The sequence below is a fragment of the Enoplosus armatus genome, chromosome 1 (genome assembly GCF_043641665.1).
Source record: "Enoplosus armatus isolate fEnoArm2 chromosome 1, fEnoArm2.hap1, whole genome shotgun sequence".
Classification (NCBI taxonomy): Eukaryota; Metazoa; Chordata; class Actinopteri; order Centrarchiformes; family Enoplosidae; genus Enoplosus; species Enoplosus armatus.
Window position 1 is genome coordinate 489,057 of NC_092180.1, and position 19,931 is coordinate 508,987.

Genomic DNA, 19,931 nt, shown 5'->3' on the forward strand with positions numbered 1-19,931 from the left:
TTCTGTCTCCACACATTCAGATGAACGTCTCAAATGCTTTTCTGGCTCTCTTAATACATTCACAACAAATTAAAAAGGGTTCCTCTACAAGGTTTAGCTGAGTTTTAAGGCCCCCCCCCCCCCCCCCCCCCCCCCCCCCCCCCCCGTAGAAGTCTTTAAAACCAAAGAACCATTGAGGGTCCCAGACTGGCAGAACCACCACGAGGACCCGCCCTGGCCAACCCACCCTGAGGATGACGTCACAGGCCCACGCCCCCTGTTTCCTGGCCACGACAAGCTGACAAGAGACAGACCGGAAGACACTGCGGCTCGCCTCCAAAATAAAAGTTCATAATTTTGTCTACTTGGCGATTTTATCATCTGGCCTTTTCTGAGTTCATCTTGTCTACTGGGTCAGATATTTGTTCTAAGGTCATAAGGAAATATTTATACATGTTATACTTATACCTTTTATTTTTACCACACTGCTTGCAGTATCATCACTAACAGATAAAATGGTAGTCATGCCTTAAGACTTAATTATGAAGTTAAACTGCATTGCACTTCTATGTGCTTTCAGAACCCACTGGCTGAATGTCGAAGATACATTATCAAACTCACATCATGGCCATTTTGTATTAGTTTCGGAAGGTTAATAGGTTGGACCATAATACTGTGAGATAAGTATGGAAGTTTATACATACTAGATTATAGCAATTCATCTAATAATCATGCATTTTCAAATAACATATGACCACAACAAATGAAGTAAGAAAACGTGATTGATCTTCAACATGGGAAAGATTGAAGTAATATTCACAGAAAATAATCAAAAGCTGACCATCGAATAATGAATGGAAATGTTTAACAAGTAAATGCCAAAGACAACTTCACACACATGGGAAGAAATGAAAGGCCAAACATTAGACACAAGCAGCTTGAATAATGAAACCTTGAATTAACAACGGTGAGTAGACACAGTAGACAAGAAGTCACATCAGAGAAGGAAAGACAAGGACTGCAATCACTCGACTGATTTATGGAGTTAATGTTTCAGCTGTAGTTGAGGAAGCGGAATGAGTTTGTGACAAACAATCAAGCTTTAAGTATCAAGTATCACAAAGAAACACTAAGAGGTACAAACAAGTCATTGTCGCATTTGGAAACGAAAGTAGACGCTTTTATTTTATTCTGAAAAGCTGCGCCGGATATGTAGTACGGTGTATTGCGGGTAGCTTGATGTCGGAGCGTTTCCTGCTTCTTCTCGGTGCTGTTTCAGTGGAACCCATTACTGGACCAGTGTTCCCAGTAAACCCAGTGTGCCCAGCAGAGTGTCGGCGGATCAGGGAGAGTGTGAGGAGGCCGAAGGCTCCGTGAAATTACCGGGAGTACCGGGACAGACGGCGGGAAAATGGCGAAGACGTACGACTATCTGTTCAAACTGCTGCTGATCGGTGACAGCGGCGTCGGTAAAACCTGCCTGTTGTTCCGGTTCAGCGAGGACGCCTTCAACACCACCTTCATCTCCACCATCGGTGAGTCCGCTCCCCCCGGTCTAACGGCGGCTCAACCCGCGAAACAACCGGCCGGAGGTTGTCAGCTGTTAACGGGACTGAGTGTGATCTTAGCTACAAAGCTAACGGCTGCGGACCGGGAAAGCGAAAGCGTTCTGGGGGGGGGGGGGCTACAGATGTTAACTTCAAGTCGAGTCCGGTGACCTTTGACCCCACTGATGTTAGACAAGGTGATTTAACACTGATTAGGTCTATTGATTAGTCCATCAGTGGCTGTTTGATAACCACAGCTGATGATGATGATGATCTCATCTAAAGTTTGATGAAGACGCAGCTGAAGGAGACGAAGAGGTGGAATTAAATCTGTGGAACATCTAAATGGACTCTGTGGTTGAAAGTATGAATAAGTAGATAAACCTTAACAAAATACTTGAAAAGGTTTGAAGTGTGTGTCATACCGAGAGTATGAATGAGTAAAGTAATACCCAGAATGTCCTTATTGAGCTGAATATTTTGATGTTTGAGTGAAGTTTCTGCGTTGAAAAGTGAGGAAGGACGCAATGGAAGAATAATATTAAAGAGCGAGAATAACCAATAATAACAAAGTACATTTACTCAAGTACTGTACTCATAAATGTGAGGTACTTGTACTTTAGTCTTTGAGTCTTTGTACTTCTCCTGCTACTATTACTACTACTAAAAGGTAAAATGGTAAATGGTCTCACGTATAAAGTGTTTTTCAACCTTCACGGTTCCCAAAGCGCTTCACAGATCAGGTCTCATTCACACATTCACACACTGATGGCTGCCATGCAAGGTGCTGGTCTCCATTAGGAGCAACTTCAGTGTCTTGCTCAAGGACACTTCGACATGACGGGGGGAGGCGGGGATCGAATCCCCAACCCTCTACTCTACTACCTGCTGTCTGTACTGACGTATGATCAAGGCTTCCTGCTCTGCAGACGTTGGTTCCAGTGCTGAATAGTTACAAAGACCGTTTGGATACAGAGGTTATTATTGGTGCAGTGATGTGTTCACGGACTGATGATACATTAGTTTTATTTCTGTGTTCCCGTACAGTCAGGAGGTCAAAGGTCGTCTGGGACATGAGATATTAAAACTGAACTCGGAGCAGTTTAGGACATTAACACTCTCACCTGAAGCTGTGCGCACACACACACTCACACTGTCTCTGCTGAGCATAGTGTGTCGCTCTTCTGTCTTCCTGGTTGAAACAGGAAGTGGGACTGTCTTCTTCTGTCTGCACAGTGACACAGTGCTGCTGTGTGTGTGTGTGTGTGTGTGTGTGTGTGTGTGTGTGTGTGTGTGTGTGTGTGAGAGACTCTGTGGTTCAGATAGACAGTGAAACTGAACCGACTATTCAATTCAATTCAATTTTATTTATATAGCGCCAAATCACAACAAAGTCATCTCATGACACTTTACAAAATAGAGCAGGTCTAGACCGACTCTTTATAATGTTATTACAGAGACACAACAGTTCCCACCATGAGCAAGCACTTTGGGGACAGTGGCAAGGAAAAACTTCCTTTTAAGAGGCAGAAACCTCGAGCAGAACCAGACTCTAGGTGGGCGGTCATCTGCTTTGACCGGTTGGGTTTTAGGGAGAGAGAGAGAGAGAGAGAGAGAGAGAGAGAGAGAGAGAGAGAGAGAGACATAGAGAGACATAGAGAGACAGATAGACAGACAGACAGACAGACAGATAGGTAGGCAAAGATGTATGGCAGCACTAACAGTAGAAATAGCTGTAATATTAGCTGAGATTAATAATAGCAGCTTTAATAGTGACAGAACTACGACTAAACATAATAACTGTAGTGATGGGAGTCAGGCAGGCCCATGGCGGCAGCAGCAGCCAGGCGTACCAGGACCACGATCCACAGCGACCTACGAGTCGACAAAGCACAAAGAAACTCCGGGGAAGAAATAAAGTTAGTAACATGCATTGGACTGTGATGAATGTGCAAAGATGAAGAGGAAGAGGAGGAAAGCTCAGTGCATCATGGGAAGTCCCCCAGCAGTGTAGGCCTATAGCAGCATACTACAGGTGGAAACATTTAGATCTTCTGATACCAAAGCTGAAGTTATACTTTGTGTGTTGATGAGTCATCAGTGTGTGTGTGTGTGTGTGTGGCAGTAAAACTGAGGAGAAGCTGGAGAGAATAAAACTACCAAAGTTCTTCTTCTCTGTGTTTCTTCTGTATTTGACCTGAACTTTTAGACCATTTATGAGGTGAGAAGTGTTTGTTGGTTAGTGAAGGACGTAGTGGGACAGGACAGACAGCGCATTGTTGAGTCTCAGCTGCTGACGACATGTTGCCTTTTGGAGTCTTGTTGTCGTTGTGTTGTCACGTTGTCGTCATCATGCCGTGTTGCTGTTGCGTTGTTGTCATGACGATGACTTGTTGTGGTTGAGGACAAACATTATGTGATGTGTGATGTCATGAGAAAATGAGTGATGACGTGTCACATTTCTCTTAGTTCAGCTGCTGGAACTGGATGAATGTTAAATGAACTCCCACAATCCTCTGCTGCTGCGGTCGGACAGAGGATGCACTGTCACCACGCTGCCAGAGTCAGCTGACCTCTGACTGTGTGTGTGTGTGTGTGTGTGTGTGTGTGACACTAGTTATTCTGGATGGATGTCTAACAGACTGAACACAAAGAGACATTTCTATGAACGGCAACTGGTCTAGTTCATCGTTTCAGTCAGTTTTTTTTAATCATAAATTCCCCAAAATGTGATGGTTCCACCACCTTGAATGCTTTTCCTTGTTACGTGATAGAATCTGAATCTGGGTTCTGGACTTCAGGCCGCACAAAACAAGAGAGACGTCAGGAGGAGGAGGAAGAGGTCAGTGACCTGCTCTGCTGCACGTTTCCGTAACAACCAGCAGTAACTGGGTTTCACTTCCTGGTAACAGAAGAGGGGGGGCTTCAAAGAAAAGAGTGACAGATTTGACAGAAACAAAAAAAAGTCAATTATTTTTTGATAAAGTTTCTCTTGACTGTGAATCAGCTGGAAACTAAAGATACACTTTTAGACTTTTTACTTTTTCGCATTATACTATATTTGTATTGGTATTTTGACGGTCCTGGTCTATGAAGGATAAACCTCCATGACTGTCCATGACTTCCAGCTGAGGTCCAGAGAGGAGAACGGGGACAAACCTTCACTCAGACCGGCTCCAGGGGTCTGAACCAGCATCACAAACAGCTCCTCCGCCCTCTGAGCAGGAAGCGCTGCAGGAAACGGAGCTGTCAGGCTTCGTATCCGCAGCTTCTTGGAAACCAATTTTTCTCTTCTGAGGCAGGAAGGATGTTTGTTAAAAATATCTTTCACTTCCTTTTTAACCACCCAGAGTGACACCCGGTCAGCTGACAGATTTAACATCCAGAGCTGAGAAACGAACGCACCTCAACACCTCAGTGTTTGAAACACCGGGTGGGTGGAGTTTACCTCGTCAGACCTCCTTCAATTCAAACACATGAACATTTATTTTCCCAATGAGAGGAAGAAGTCAAAGTCCTTGATGAAAACTTCATGTAAGCCTCTTTAGGCCCTGAACCTCCCACAACCCGGTACCTGACCTCTGTGTGTTAGAACTGCACTGAAACCACCGACAGCAACAAGCGTAGGGAATAAGACCAGACACCAGAGGCCTGAACTACGGAGCAGGATTTGAGGTCAGCGTGGTACCTTCAGGGTTAACCCTGTGTTTTCAGGGTCACGACGGTGGTTCACTTGTTACCGGGCTACATTGCCATGGTAACTTATGCTGCACACCTAACCTGCTCCGGAGCAGGTGATGTTCGAGATATCAGATCAACTGGTATAAAAGCTCCGCCTACTGACCAATCAGCTCTCTTGGAAAATGGCATCAATAGAAGACAGAAGATCACAGAAGATCCCGTGGAGCTCGGGCGGATCATGAGAGGGTCTCGTAGGGGGGCAGAGTGTTCAGAGACTGACTGAAGCACTGAAACCTTGTACTTGTTGTTCTTAGAAGATATGAAAGTAAGCCCACTCACCGCTTTGAACCATGTTTTTATATTTGATTTCCTCCATCTGAAACTCCGGGGCTGCAGCTGACAGAATAAGACTAAAACTGTCCAACACGCCGTAAGAACACATGAATTTAATAGAACACACAAATGTAATCAGTCAGATCTGCTGGGGCCCTCATGATGGGGCAGTGATATGAGAAGCCTTTCATGTGAACGTACTCATGGAGAAGATCCTGGGTCTGTTGAACCTGTTCGTAGTTCAGGCCTCAGAAAGGTCAAGGACAATGTGATCGCATTCAGTCCTGACTGCAGTACTGCTACTGCTACTGCTACTACTGCTACTACTACTACTACTGCTACTGCTACTGCCACTACAGCACTGCTACTGCTACTACTGCTACTGCTACTGCTACTACTGCTACTGCCACTGCAGTACTGCTACTGCTACTATTACTACTACTACTGCCACTGCAGTACTGCTACTGCTACTACAGTACTGCTACTGCTGCTACTGCTACTGCCACTACAGTACTGCTACTGCTACTACTGCTACTGCCTCTGCAGTACTGCTACTGCTACTATTACTACTACTACTGCCACTGCAGTACTGCTACTGCTACTACAGTACTGCTACTGCTGCTACTGCCACTACAGTACTGCTACTGCTACTGCTACTACTACTACTGCCACTACAGTACTGCTACTGCTACTACTACTGCCACTGCAGTACTGCTACTGCCACTACAGTACTGCTACTGCTGCTACTGCCACTACAGTACTGCTACTGCTACTACTACTACTGCCACTACAGTACTGCTACTGCTACTGCTACTACTACTGCCACTGCAGTACTGCTACTGCCACTGCTGCAGCCCGGCACGTGCTGCGGCCGTTGATGGCATGACGCTCCATGAAATGGCCGACGTGTGTTTCACTTTGCACTGCAACGTCTTTTATGTCTCGAACATACAAAAGTCTGAATTGAGCTTCTGAAGTGAAGTTCAGAAGACGTCTGCAGTCATGCTAGCAGCTCTGTGAGGCTGCACTTAGCTAACATCAGCATGCTAACATGCTCACAATGCCAATGCTAGCATGCTGATGTTTAGCAGGTACAATGTTTATCATGTTCACCATCTTAGTTTAACGTGTTAGCGCGCTCACATTAGCCATATGTGTGCTGTACATACAGTGTGTGTACACATGTACACGTGACAGTTGTGTCTCTTGTGTTTCAGGAATCGACTTTAAAATCAGGACGATCGAGCTGGACGGCAAGAAAATCAAACTTCAGATTTGGTGAGTTTGAGCGACGGACACACAGTGAAGCGTCATCAGTGCTGATCAGGGAGGGTAAATGCAGCACAGCTGGTGAACTTTAACGTGATGATGATGCTGGGTGGACAGAGGTCGGCACCAGCTCACTTCAAACAGTCTGCTTCCTGTTTCTGCAGGGACACAGCAGGTCAGGAGAGGTTCAGGACCATCACAACAGCCTATTACAGAGGAGCCATGGTAGGACACGCCCCTTCCTGCTTACCTCCATGTTATTGGACAGATGATGTGTCAATCAGTGTCTGACTGAAGTCAACCAGATGATGAATCTGACCAAACATTTGATGTCAACCGTTTCAGATCTTCACACACATTCAGTCTGTCCAAAACCAAGTGTTGAGGTTTGATACCAGCACCACTGTGGAGACAGTCTTATGTATTTACACTAATAATAGTAATATAAATGAGTACTAATAATAGTATACCTTTTTTTAATCACTGAGCACTGCAGCAGGAAACTGTGTGTCATGAAACATGGAGAAATATATCTTCATTCATATACATCGATCTTGGTGTTGTGTTAATGTTCGTATTACTGTGTGTGAGTGACGGCTGTGCTTTAACTCTGACAGCTCACAGCAGCCATCACGAGCTAAATGTCACCGACTGGTCAGGCACTTCCTGCGCTGATGTCACAACGTATGTCACTTCCTGTCTTTTGTGTTCCAGGGCATTATGCTGGTGTATGACATCACCAACGAAAAGTCCTTCGATAACATCAGGAACTGGATACGCAACATCGAGGAGGTACACCATCACACAACATTACATGACATCATAACCTGGCTGCTTTGAGGTTTGCGTTTAGAGGTTGACCTCTAAATGCTGGCAGGATGTCTAACACACAATTTATTATGCATATATAATAAATTGTATCAATATATTTGTTGATTACCTGCATCAGAAATGTGACTTCACGTGACTTTCTAACAGTGACGTCACTGAAACTCGTGTTGTCATGAGCGTCCTCGTCAGTGCTGCCATCTTGTGGCCCTCTTGTGTTTTACATGAGTTTAAAAATATCTGTACATATTTTTTCATAATATCGAATGGAAACACGTTGAACACCTGAAACACCTCAGTATTTTATTTTCTTTGGGAAGAGGAAGGAAACGGCCTGCATCCATTTTAAACCTCTCTCTCGTTTATAGTTTCCATGTATGAAATTGACTTAATCAGGTGTCTCCAAGGACAGATATCACCAGAACATGTCCATGTGTGTTAGTTCCCACGTGGCTGTCAGGGCTGGACTGTTAAACAGCAGGTGTTGGTGTTGCAGCAGCCGGTGTTTCACTCACAGAGAGGTTAATAAAGCAGCAGCAGAGCAGCTACGTGGATCAGGTCTTCGTGAACAGCTGGAGTTCAGATGGAGCCGGACGTGGACCGTAACCGCCTCCATGTTGTGTTTTTTCAGCACGCGTCTTCAGACGTGGAGAGAATGGTTCTGGGAAACAAATGCGACATGAACGACAAGAGACAAGTGTCCAAGGAGAGAGGAGAGAAGGTCTGTGTCCTGTGGTCTGGGGGGGGGGGGTACGATACGATGTTTCTAAAGCATTTCAACTGTGGGGCCTCTTTAATATCTCATGCCAGGGTGGGAAACTTTATTTATATAAATCTTATTTATATATAATAAGAAACATTATTTATATTAAATAACATATATAATATAATAATATATATAATAAGAATTATAAGTACTTTTTTGTTATTTGATATTTTATTCATCAAATAAGCAGACATGCATGTATATGTAAATATATATATTTATATTGTATGTCTGTATATATACAGTCCAGGTGTCTTGAATAGAAACGCCTGTTTAACTTTGTCTCATCTTGGTGCTCAGCTGGCGATCGATTATGGGATCAAGTTTTTGGAGACCAGTGCGAAGTCCAGCATCAACGTGGAGGAGGCGAGTCAGGCTCGCACACAGTTCCTGATCCATCAGAGACGTGTAGAGAAGTTTTGAACACATCAATTCATTATGTGAAAAACGCATTTTGATGTGATGCTTTTCTCCTCCACAGGCCTTTTTGACACTTGGCAGAGACATCATGACCAGACTCAACAGGAAAATGGTGAGTTTATGAAAGAAGTGGCCCTCGGCAGCACTGTTGGTGTTCGGAAACTGTTCACATGTCTAACGTCTGTTCACATCAACATTTCTATTTTTAAAAAGAAGAAATACGTACTTTGCTTTTTCATACAACTGTAAATTCATCAGTTTCACAGACAAAATAACTTATTTAAGACATCATGTTATGCTTATATTGTATGCATGTATTCATATTTCAGAATCAGAATCAGAAATACTTTATTGATCCCCAGGAGGAAATTGTACAATTTCACTAAATTAAGTAAAAAGGTAAGGTTAAGTAGTACAACTTCAGTAAAAGTAGTAATACCACAGTTTAGAAATACTCTGTTAGAAGAAAACGTCAATTCAACAGTTTGACATTAACACACCATATATATACACACGTGTGTGTGTGTGTGTGTGTGTGTGTGTGTGTGTGTGTGTGTGTGTGTGTGTGTGTGTGTGTGTGTGTGTGTGTACACATCCCCATCCCCTCATGAAGCTCATTGGTCCGTGCTGTCACCTGTGACCTTTGATCTCTTTATGTTTGTGTTGTTTTTTCCTCCAGAACGACAACAACCCGTCAGGTGGAGGTGGGCCGGTCAAAATCACAGAGTCTCGCTCTAAAAAGAGCTTCTTCAGGTGTACATTGCTGTAAGCAGTTCCTCCGCTCAGACCTCCTCCTCCTCCTCTTCCTCCTCCGGCTGCTGCAGAGCTGAACCTCCCGCTGCAGGAGGACGGCAGCAGCCGAGGAACCAACCTGTGGAAACATGAAGAAGAAAACGTCTTCATATTGAATCTCAGAGCTTCAGGAACGTCTCTGCTTTCCCTCTTTACTTCCTGCTCCTCCTCCTCCTCCTCCTCCTCCTCCTGTTTGTAACTCTCAGTGCCGTCAGCTCAGCAGGTGAAAATGTTCTTTTAAAGAAAGTACAGAAATGTACGTGATGGTGATGAAGAGCGAGGGACAGTCGGATATGGAGTCATGCTGGAGAGTTCTGTCACTGAGAAAAGATCAAAACTAAAACAGGATCAAATATTCAGCGTTTGTTTGTTGGACACGTACGATAATCAGACTGTTGGTCATCACACATTGACACACACAGCATTTCAATCAGAACATAATATTAGTTCAGTGTCCATTAATAACTAATCGATAAAAAATAATCGATCTATGATTGATTAATTTCTCTTCTCACATGAACGCGTCTCCTGCTAAAAACTGAACTAACTGACACTTTTGGTCATTTCAGAATGTTTTTGAACTAATAGTTTTATTTCATTTAATAAATAGATTTTAAATGTATCAATATGAAATCATTAAGAATGAATCACTGAGATGATTCTGCCTTCTTCAACAAACAAACATCAAATGAACGTCTCAACAGCTAATAATCCTCTTATTGATCCTCTTCATTCACTGTAAACGTCTTCTTCAGTATTTGAGGGGAAGAACCTCGGACCTCCATGTTTGTCTCTGATGTGTCGTTTGAATTATTTATTCAGGAGCTAGTATTAACTTCCATTAGTCACATAATGAAGGAATCTGTCCAGGAACAAGTGAATGGTTCTCCGTTCTTGTGAGAACCCGGTGGCTGTCGTCATCAGGACGGAGATCATTTCTAACCTGCAGCTGTTTGTCTTGTTTGGTCTCTGACCTTCAGTTGAGAAGACGACTGTTACTGCGGCAACACATCACATGATGTTGAATACGCATTTTAATAAAAATAATATATATAATATGATATATAATATTAACAGGTGGACTTTGGATCAGACTGAAACACCTTCTGTTGAGGACGACGTCTGAAACTGTTGAATCAGAAAACGTCTCCCGGCTTCTGTTTGTTTTTAATCCACTTATTGATGCTTTTCTATATTTTTGTATTTTATCTCGTCTCCTTGAAACCACTCGATGCTCGTCGAATTATTATTCAACTGTTTGTTGTTTGAAATCTTATTTTTGTATGAATCTGAAATATTTCTGTTATGTCTCAAATTACTTTTATTCATATGCAAATGTGTTTCAGCGTCAAATGATTTCATTATATTATATCATACATTTGGATTTATATGATCAATTATAAACTCAAAGCTAAATAAATGGATCATAAATGAATCATTCCATTTCTTTTTTATATCTTTAAATGATGAATCGATTATGAGATCAAACCTGACGCCACAAATGAAGCAACCAAACGTTACTTTAAAGTTTTTTATTTATCCTGCGACTCAATAAGGAAATCTAATTGTCAATTTGAATTATCAATTCAAAAGGCCCAAATATCTGTACAGATATCTATTTGTCACGACATCATACATGAAGAGGTTTGACAGTGTAGTGGTGGTGGTTGTTGTTGTTGTTGTGTGCAGGTAATGAAGGAAGATGAAATGAAGATTTGTTCTGATTGGTTGAAAGAAGACGTGTGTGACGTGGCCGTCTGTCCATCAAGAAACGACCTCCTCCTCCTCCTCCTTGGGCATGCTGTCACTGCTGTGTCTGGAGCAGATTCAATTTCAATTCAATTTATCTATACAACGCTAAATCACAACAAAAGTCATCTCACTTACAAATAGAGCAACTGTTTATAATGTTATTACAGAGACCAACAGGTCCCACCATGAGAAGCACTATGGAGACCGTGAGAGGAAGAACTTCCTTTACGAGGCAGAGAGAGACAGACAGAGATGTATGGCAGCACCAGCAGTAGCCATAGCAGCTATAAATATAATAATAATGGAAATATGACAATAATAATAGTAGTTACAGCTGTAATCATAACTGAGATATGATTAATAATAGCAATAACAACTTTAATAGTAACAGAAATATGACTAATAATAACTGTAGTAATGAGAGTCAGGCAGGCCCATGGCAGCAGCAGCCAGGCGTACCAGGACCACGATCCACAGGAACCTGCGAGAGGACAAAGCACAAAGAAACTCCAGGAAGATATAAAGTTAGTAACATGCATTGGACTGTGATGAATGTGTAAAGATGGAGAGGGAGAGGAGGAAAGCTCAGTGCATCATGGGAAGTCCCCCAGCAGTGTAGGCCTACAGCAGCATAAGTAGGGGCTGGTCCAGGCAGGCCTGAGCCAACCCTTAACTATAAGCCTTATCCAAAAGCAAAGTTTTAAGTCTACTCTTAAAAGTAGAGAGTGTGTCTGCCTCCCGGACCCAAACTGGGAGCTGATTCCACAGGAGAGGAGCTTGATAGCTGAAGGCTCTGGCTCCTGTTCTGTTTTTGGAGACTCTAGGAACCACAAGCAACCCTGCATTCTGGGAGCGGAGTGCTCTAGTGGGGTAATAAGGTACTATGAGCTCTTTAAGATATGATGGTGCCTGACCAGTAAGAGCTTTGTAGGTCAGGAGAAGGATTTTAAACTCTATTCTAGATTTTACAGGGAGCCAGTGCAGAGAAGCTAATACAGGAGAAATATGATCTCTTTTCCTGGTTCCTGTCAGTACACGTGCTGCAGCATTCTGGATCAGCTGGAGAGTCCTCAGGGACTTATTGGGACAGCCTGATAATAAGGAATTGCAATAATCCAGCCTAGAAGTAACAAATGCATGGACTAATTTTTCTGCATCTGTTTGAGACAGGATCTTCCTGATTTTTGCAATGTTACGGAGGTGAAAGAAGGCAGTCCTTGAAGTTTGTTTTACGTGAGAGTTAAAGGACATGTCCTGATCAAAGACAACTCTGAGATTCCTCACGGTGGCGCTGGAGGCCAGGGCAATGCCAACTAGGGTAACAATATCCTTAGATACTGTGTTTCTGAGGTGTTCAGGGCCAAGAACAATAACTTCTGTCTTGTCTGAGTTCAACATCAGATGATTACAGGTCATCCAGGTCTTTATGTCCTGAAGGCATGCTTGAAGCTTGGCTAACTGATGAGGTTCTTCTGGCTTGATCAATAGATAATAGATATAGCTGGGTATCATCCGCATAGAAATGAGAGTTTATGAAGTGTTTTCTAATGATGTCTCCTAAAGCAGGGGTATTCAACTAAAATTCGAAGAGGTCCCGTTAGAGAAAATTTCCTCAAGCAAAGGTCCAGAACATCATCACACTGAATCTAACTTGCGTTGTGATTCAGTGTGATATATATTGAAGTAGCCTAGTAGTTGTATCAACGTCTGCATGTAATCAACAACTGACTGTCAAATCAAATAAAGTACAATTCAAAAACATTCTGACAATATTTATTGTCACTTAACATTGAACTATACAGATATACAATACTGTAGATATGTATAATGTTCTTCTCTCATTAAGTAAAAGAAGGGCTGCATTTAAAAATAGAATAGAGAAAATAAATAAAATAGCTTTTGAAAAATTGTGCATCTTAAAATAAAGTGCTTAATTTTAGAAAAACAAAACTAAGTGTAGCAGCAGCTTGAGTTTCCCTTTTTCTTTGTTAACTGTTTCACATCTTAACAGTCTCTCTCCTGTGTCGTTCACTCGTCTTGTCATCGGTCTCTCGCCTCTCACCTCTCCCGTCTGTCTGTATTCAGAGTCGCAGTGTTTAGCACCTGGAATGCACAGATTTGATTGGCTGAGTAGCATCATGTGGGCTGGCGTAACTCGTATGCAACTGGTCTGTGAGTTTCCTGATCCACTAAACCAGTGTTGTAAAGACTAGAAAAGCTGCGCCAATAGAAGCGCCCCGTCAAAATTTAAAATCCCTTAATAATTTACTGATAACACTGGGGAACAATTTGGAAAAAAAATTCTGTTGAGTTAGATTTTTATGCTGATTAAAAGTAAAATTGGCATGCTGATTCCAAAATTGCAGTCAGTTTTTTCTCCACAGCTTACCCTCCAGATAAGCAAAACTCCACTGATTAGCTGTAGTAAGACTTGCCAGCTGATTACAATTGGACTCATCTACAGCTACGTGGCAACTTGTTTGTGCAGTCACAATTGAGACAGTGCGGTGAGAGGTGTCTGCAGCTCCCAGTAGGTCAGTACTATCACACACATATCTGTTAAGTACAGTATCTTTCATATTTTATAAGAAAACGGGGATCCTATAGTTCAAAAACGTGACGTGATAGAGAAAAACTGAGATCAGTTTTGGATTCCGCACCCAAAAATTAGTTAAAAACAGCTGTCAGACCTAACTCAACAAAAATTGTGTTCCCCAGTGTTATAGGTCCGGGTCTGTATAGGACGGCGTCTGGGTCCGGACTCGGACGGCGGTCCGCCTGTTAGTGACCTATGTCCTAAAGCAGTGGTTCTCAACTGGTCTGGCTTCAGGACCCACCATCACCCCTTAATGACAAGCCGCGACCCAAATCAAAGAAAAATTTCAACTTTTCAAATTGATTTAACATAACATTCAGTAACACTTCAGTAACTGTACTCTTAAAGTTTATTCAGTCACTTATTCTGGCAATAAAAATTAAATTAAAAATAAAATAATCCACAAACTCAAAATAAATTAAACAAAAAGTGCAATTCAAAAAGATTCAAGTATACAAAATTAACTTTTCTTCTGATTACCTTATCAGTTGGTAAATACTGAAAAACTTGGTGGAGCACGAAGAAGTAAGACACTTTTGTGATGTCCTCAGGTCTTGAAGTCGTCTTTGAAAGTACTCAACAGGTTTATCTTTTGTTTCCAGATGCCGCTTCAGTTTTGAAGGCTTCATGAGTTCTTGTGCCAACACCTCGCTGCACAAAACACACTGAGGTTTTTGTCCTTTGTTGTCCTCAATGTAGGAGAATCCATACTTAATATATTCGGTGTCGTATTTACGTTTCGCCGTGCTCAATTCGCTTTTAAAAACAAACTTTGCAAGTCTTCATCTATGCTGTGAAATGGCGGGTGTCAATTAGCATTACAGGGCATTATCGCCACCTACTGTTAAGGAGTGTGAATAGACGGCACTCCGCTGCATAAAAAATCCTCTTCAAAATAAAAGCACAGATAATTATTATTTTTTTAACATTTTTTATTGCCCCGGCAAAGGCCTGCGACCCACTGAAAACGGGTCCACCAGTTGAGAATCACTGTCCTAAAGGAAGCATATATAAGGTGAATAGTATTGGTCCAAGCACAGAACCTTGTGGAACTCCATGACTGACTTTGGCATACATGGAGGATTCATGTTAACATGTACAAACTGAGATCGATCTGATAAATACGACTTAAACCAGCTTAGTGCGGTTCCTTTGATGCCAATTAAATGTTCCGGTCTCTGTAAGAGGATGTGATGGTCAATGGTGTCAAATACAGCACTAAGATCTAACAAAACAAGTATAGAGACAAGTCCTCTGTCTGATGCAGTTAGAAGGTCATTTGTAACTTTCACCAGTGCTGTCTCTGTGCTATGATGAGCTCTGAAACCTGACTGAAAGTCCTCAAGCAACTTATTGTCATGTAGAAAATCACACAGCGGGTTGGCGACTGCTTTCTCAAGGATCTTGGAGAGAAAGGGAAGGTTAGATATAGGTCTATAGTTGGCTAAAACCTCTGGATCAAGAGTGGGCTTTTTAAGAAGAGGTTTAATTACAGCAACTTTAAAGGACTGTGGTACGTAGCCTGTTAATAAAGACAGATTGATCATGTCTAGTAAAGAAGTGCTGACTAAAGGTAAAACCTCTTTAAGGTTGGGATGGGGTCGAATAGACAAGTTGATGGCTTAGATGAAGAAATGGTTTTAGTAGTTTGGGGAAAGTCAATGGGAGAAAAGCAATCTAAATATACATCAGGTTTTACAGCTATTTCTGAGATTCCTGTGTTTGAAGGTAAGATACCACCTGAAGACAGGAGGTGATCAATTCTGTCTCTAATAGTTAGAATTTTATCATTAAAGAAGCTCATGAAGTCATTACTGCTGAGGCTTATAGGAATACATGGCTCCATAGAGCTGTGACTCTCTGTCAGCCTGGCTACAGTGCTGAAGAGAAACATGGGGTTGTTCTTGTTCTCTTCTATTAATGAGGAGTAATAGGCTGTTCTGGCTTTGCAGAGGGCCTCCTATACGTTCTAAGACTATCTTGCCAAATTAAATGTGATTCTTCCAGTTTGGTGGAGCGCCATTTCTTTTCAAGTTTCTGCACTGTTTGCTTTAATTTGCGTGTTTGGGTGTTACACCATGGAGCTGACTTTCTTTGTTTTATTATCTTCTTTTTAAGAGTCGAGTGTGGCATGACCATAGAAAGTAGGAAAAACTGTTGGAAATGTGTTCAGAGCAGTCTAGATTACTTTAACATACGTTTACCTCATTATCTGAAACTTTGGCAATGTTTAATCTGAACATCCGACACTGCAACATAATATATGACAGAAAATAAGAAAGGTCCCCTTTAATAATTGAGTTTCTGACATTTTTAATCTTTTATTCACTTTCTGACTGATCAACCAATCAGAACTCAATCAGAACTCCGTCTGTTTACAAGGAACATAAAAGACAACACATTCATCTTTTTATGTTAAATAATTCAACTTTTCTTTAATTTTGTGATGAAAGAACAAACAGATGACATCACTTCCTGTGTCATAACCGAGCAGGAAGTCAAATAAAACTGAGAGATGTATTTGTGGGGAACATGAACACAAACAGCGGCCAGTGTTCATGCTGAGCTTTATCAGCTGATCAATAACAGATAATCATTCATGTCTGAAGAATCAAACTGATCACGTGTTCATGAAGACGTGAGGAGGCTGAAAAACTAACTTCACCTTGTTATCCTTTGTTTGTTTCATTGGAAAAGTTTGTTGTTTTTGAGTTGAGTCTGGTGTGTAAATTCTGTTTAAACCCTTTGTAACTTTGCAACAGTTCTATGCAAAAAGATTTTTCATTTTATTATTAGTTTTTGTTACTAAACTCTTTGATCAAAGATTATCAGATGTATTGATCCACAGAACAGAGGAGGATCGCAGCTGCATTAAGACATTAAAAGGAACATTTCTGAGAAAAATATTGAACTTTTACTTTAATCTCAGATATGTTCAGATTTTCCGATCACAGGAACTTTATAGATATGAAATATTCTGTCTGACTTTAAGGTTCATGTGTGTGAAGCCATTCATCTCTAGACTTCCGTCTGTTGAAGAAAATAAAAGGAGGAAAAAGCTCTTAATGTGAAATTGATTTCTTGATATTTTATTTAAGACAGGGGTGATGACAGTGTGTGTCAGGTGTGTCCGGTCAGGTGGAGGTTTGGTCCCGCCCACCTGTGACTGAACAGAAAGTAGGATCATCAACAGCTGGCATGTGGGTGTGTCATCGTCTCCTCCTCTCCACTTTAACTGCAGACAAACAGTTTCCATGACGACCAAACACAAACGCTCACCTGCAGCACAAAGTCTCGACCTGATCGCCTCTGCATGAGTCCTGAGACCAGCAGACTGAATCCAGATCAGCTGAGAGGGTCTGGATCTTCAGAGAGTACCAGATTAGAGCTGTGACCCGTCAGGTGAGGGAGGCTGTATTCAAACCGCCTATTATACTACAGTATATACTGATTTGGCCAAAGTGTAGCATGTAGTATGCAGTATGCAAACAAAAGCTAAATATGCAGTTTACCCGGATGTCGTATTGATTTGGAAAAACTCTCCAGTCTGCATCGGACCAGTCTACCTCACATACAGTGTCCCACAATGCGGGCGGATTGCCATTAACATTATGTAAACTTTCACTTACTTCACCTCAGCAGTCACCAAAACCTGGGGGGGCAGAATACCTGCAGGGTTAATACTGAGCCTGGCCGGCATACTGCACAATACATCCATGACAGTTACTACTATGAACAGCAGTATGCAGTGTGTAGTACATACTGCAGTGGGTAGTACATACTGCTTACTGCACTTGTTGGTATTGTGTAGTAGGAGGTTCTGTAATACAGCTGGAGTTCAGCTGACAGCAGTGATGCAGGATCAATAACACACATACAGAGTCCTGATACTGTTTCAATGATTCTTCTTCCTTTCCTACCTCCTCCTTTCCTCCTCTACCTCCTCCTTTCCTCCTCTTCAGGTTTAGCTGTGTCCTGTGATGAAGAGCAGTGATGAAGGTGAGTTTTAGTCTTTCAGCTTCTCCTCAGTTTGATCTGAGATGATCACCTGTCAATCAAACTGTGTGGGAACTGTATGATGTCTTTGTCTCTTCATCCTCCTGTGACCTGCAGATCAGAGTCCTGCGGACCGGAGTCCTGTGGGTCCGCCTCCTCGCTCCTGTCTGCAGGCTGGACCAATCAGGAGCAGGAGAGTGACCTTCAGTCAGGACTCGTGGCTGTGTGAGGAGGAGGATCCAGGTGGAGGTCCTCTCTCTTCTGTTGTATAAATGTTTGCAGATTTATTTATCTCCTCTCTTCCTCCTTCTGCTCTTCACTACTTCCTCCTTCTGCTCTTCACTTCTTCCTCCTGTCCTTCCTTTAACACCTCCTCCTGTCCTTCCTTTAGCACCTCCTCCTCTCCTTCCTTTAGCACTTCCTCCTGTCCTTCCTTTAGCACCTCCTCCTCTCCTTCCACCTCCTCCTGTCATTTCTTTAACACCTCCTCCTCTCCTTCCTTTACTACCTCCTCCTCTCCTTCCTTTAGCACCTCCTCCTCTCCTTCCACCTCCTCCTGTCATTTCTTTAGCACCTCCTCCTCTCCTTCCTTTAGCACCTCCTCCTGTCATTTCTTTAACACCTCCTCCTCTCCTTCCTTTACTACCTCCTCCTCTCCTTCCTTTAGCACCTCCTCCTGTCCTTCACCAGTGACACTGTTCCAGAGATCTGAAGGTTAAAGTCTGACTGACCAGCAGGGGGCAGCGTCTCACTTTATCGCTCTCTCGTTCTGTAGCTCTCACTCAGCGCTCACAGGAAGTGGATGTTTCTGCTGTCCGTCAGCGAGGCCTCCGGCTCCTTGGGGACGGGAGGGGCCACACCTGGTCTGACACCTGGTCTGAGTCCCTGCAGGTCAGTGGATGTAGAGCCTCTCTCGGCTCTCTTTTCGTTTGTGAAGGGTGACTCTGTAAGTGTCCATTTTTAAACGATATCATATTCATTTTATTTAGAAGAAATTAGTTTTCTCCTCCAGAGACACACAAGTGTTTTTGGTCGTCTGATTTGAATAAATCAAACGGTGTTTCAGAGCGACGGGATGTCTCCTCGGTGTGTCGGTGTGTCCGAGCTGTCGGTGGTCCTCGGAGGTCTGCTGCAGCTGGTGGAGCAGCACTGGAACGGACCCAGATCCCTCCACCGACACCAACAGTTCCTCAGTAAACAACAAGCACCATCACTGACAACACTCGGATATATATACTCGTCAGACTGAAGTTCAGTAAACGAGCTCACAGGCTGAAACCTGCTGCTGTGGAGGGTAAATCCTACTGTGGTCTCACCTGTGCAGGTGGAGCGTACAATCTTCTGTCAAAGCTGCTGCAGCCTGCAGGGGGCGCACAGGACGAGGGGGGGAGGCTTCAGACTGACGGCTCAGAGCGGCCAACTGCTTCTGTTGAGGAGGAAACTGGAGAGAACTGAACAACTGGTCAGTGACACACACTCAGTCACAACTTTATCCTCCAATCAGCTGCTCCATCTGCACAAGGTCACACTGGTGTTTTAGACGGGTCACTAGAAGAACTCAGTTTGAACATAAAACACCTTGAAAGAAATGTTCTGAAAGGTTTAAAGAGGAGATGATGAGATCAGGAGCCGGTTTCACAAACTGATTCTAGACTGGTCTGTAGTCTATAGTCCTCACTTAGCTCTTAGACCAGTCTGACATGAGTTACAGACTGTTGGACCCTGTTCAGTTACAGTGACGTCATCAGGACGCTCGGCTTCTTTAACGTGATGATTATAACTTTCATTCTAACCGTGAGCTCCGGATCTCATCTCCAGGTCTGATGGTTTCAAAGTGAAAATGTTCAAAGGGTTTCCATTGTATTCTTCTTTCATTTACTAGAGTTCCTGATTCTGACAGATATTTATCAGTAATCTCTTCTTTTGCACTTACAAATAAAGTTAAAATAAATGTGCAAAAGTAACTCAAACT

At 42.7% G+C, this 19,931-nt stretch overlaps 1 protein-coding gene across 1 annotated transcript; it reads left to right on the forward strand.

Annotated features, from left to right (window-relative positions):
* The first annotated feature begins 1,266 nt into the window (after positions 1–1,266).
* Positions 1,267–10,995, forward strand: LOC139287333 (ras-related protein Rab-8B). Its single transcript, XM_070908351.1, has 8 exons — positions 1,267–1,514; positions 6,758–6,818; positions 6,974–7,034; positions 7,524–7,601; positions 8,269–8,358; positions 8,704–8,769; positions 8,885–8,935; positions 9,503–10,995. The coding sequence occupies exons 1-8, from the start codon at positions 1,391–1,393 to the stop codon at positions 9,590–9,592; spliced, it is 621 nt and encodes a 206-aa protein (XP_070764452.1). The 5' UTR covers positions 1,267–1,390; the 3' UTR covers positions 9,593–10,995.
* The last annotated feature ends 8,936 nt before the right edge of the window (positions 10,996–19,931 follow it).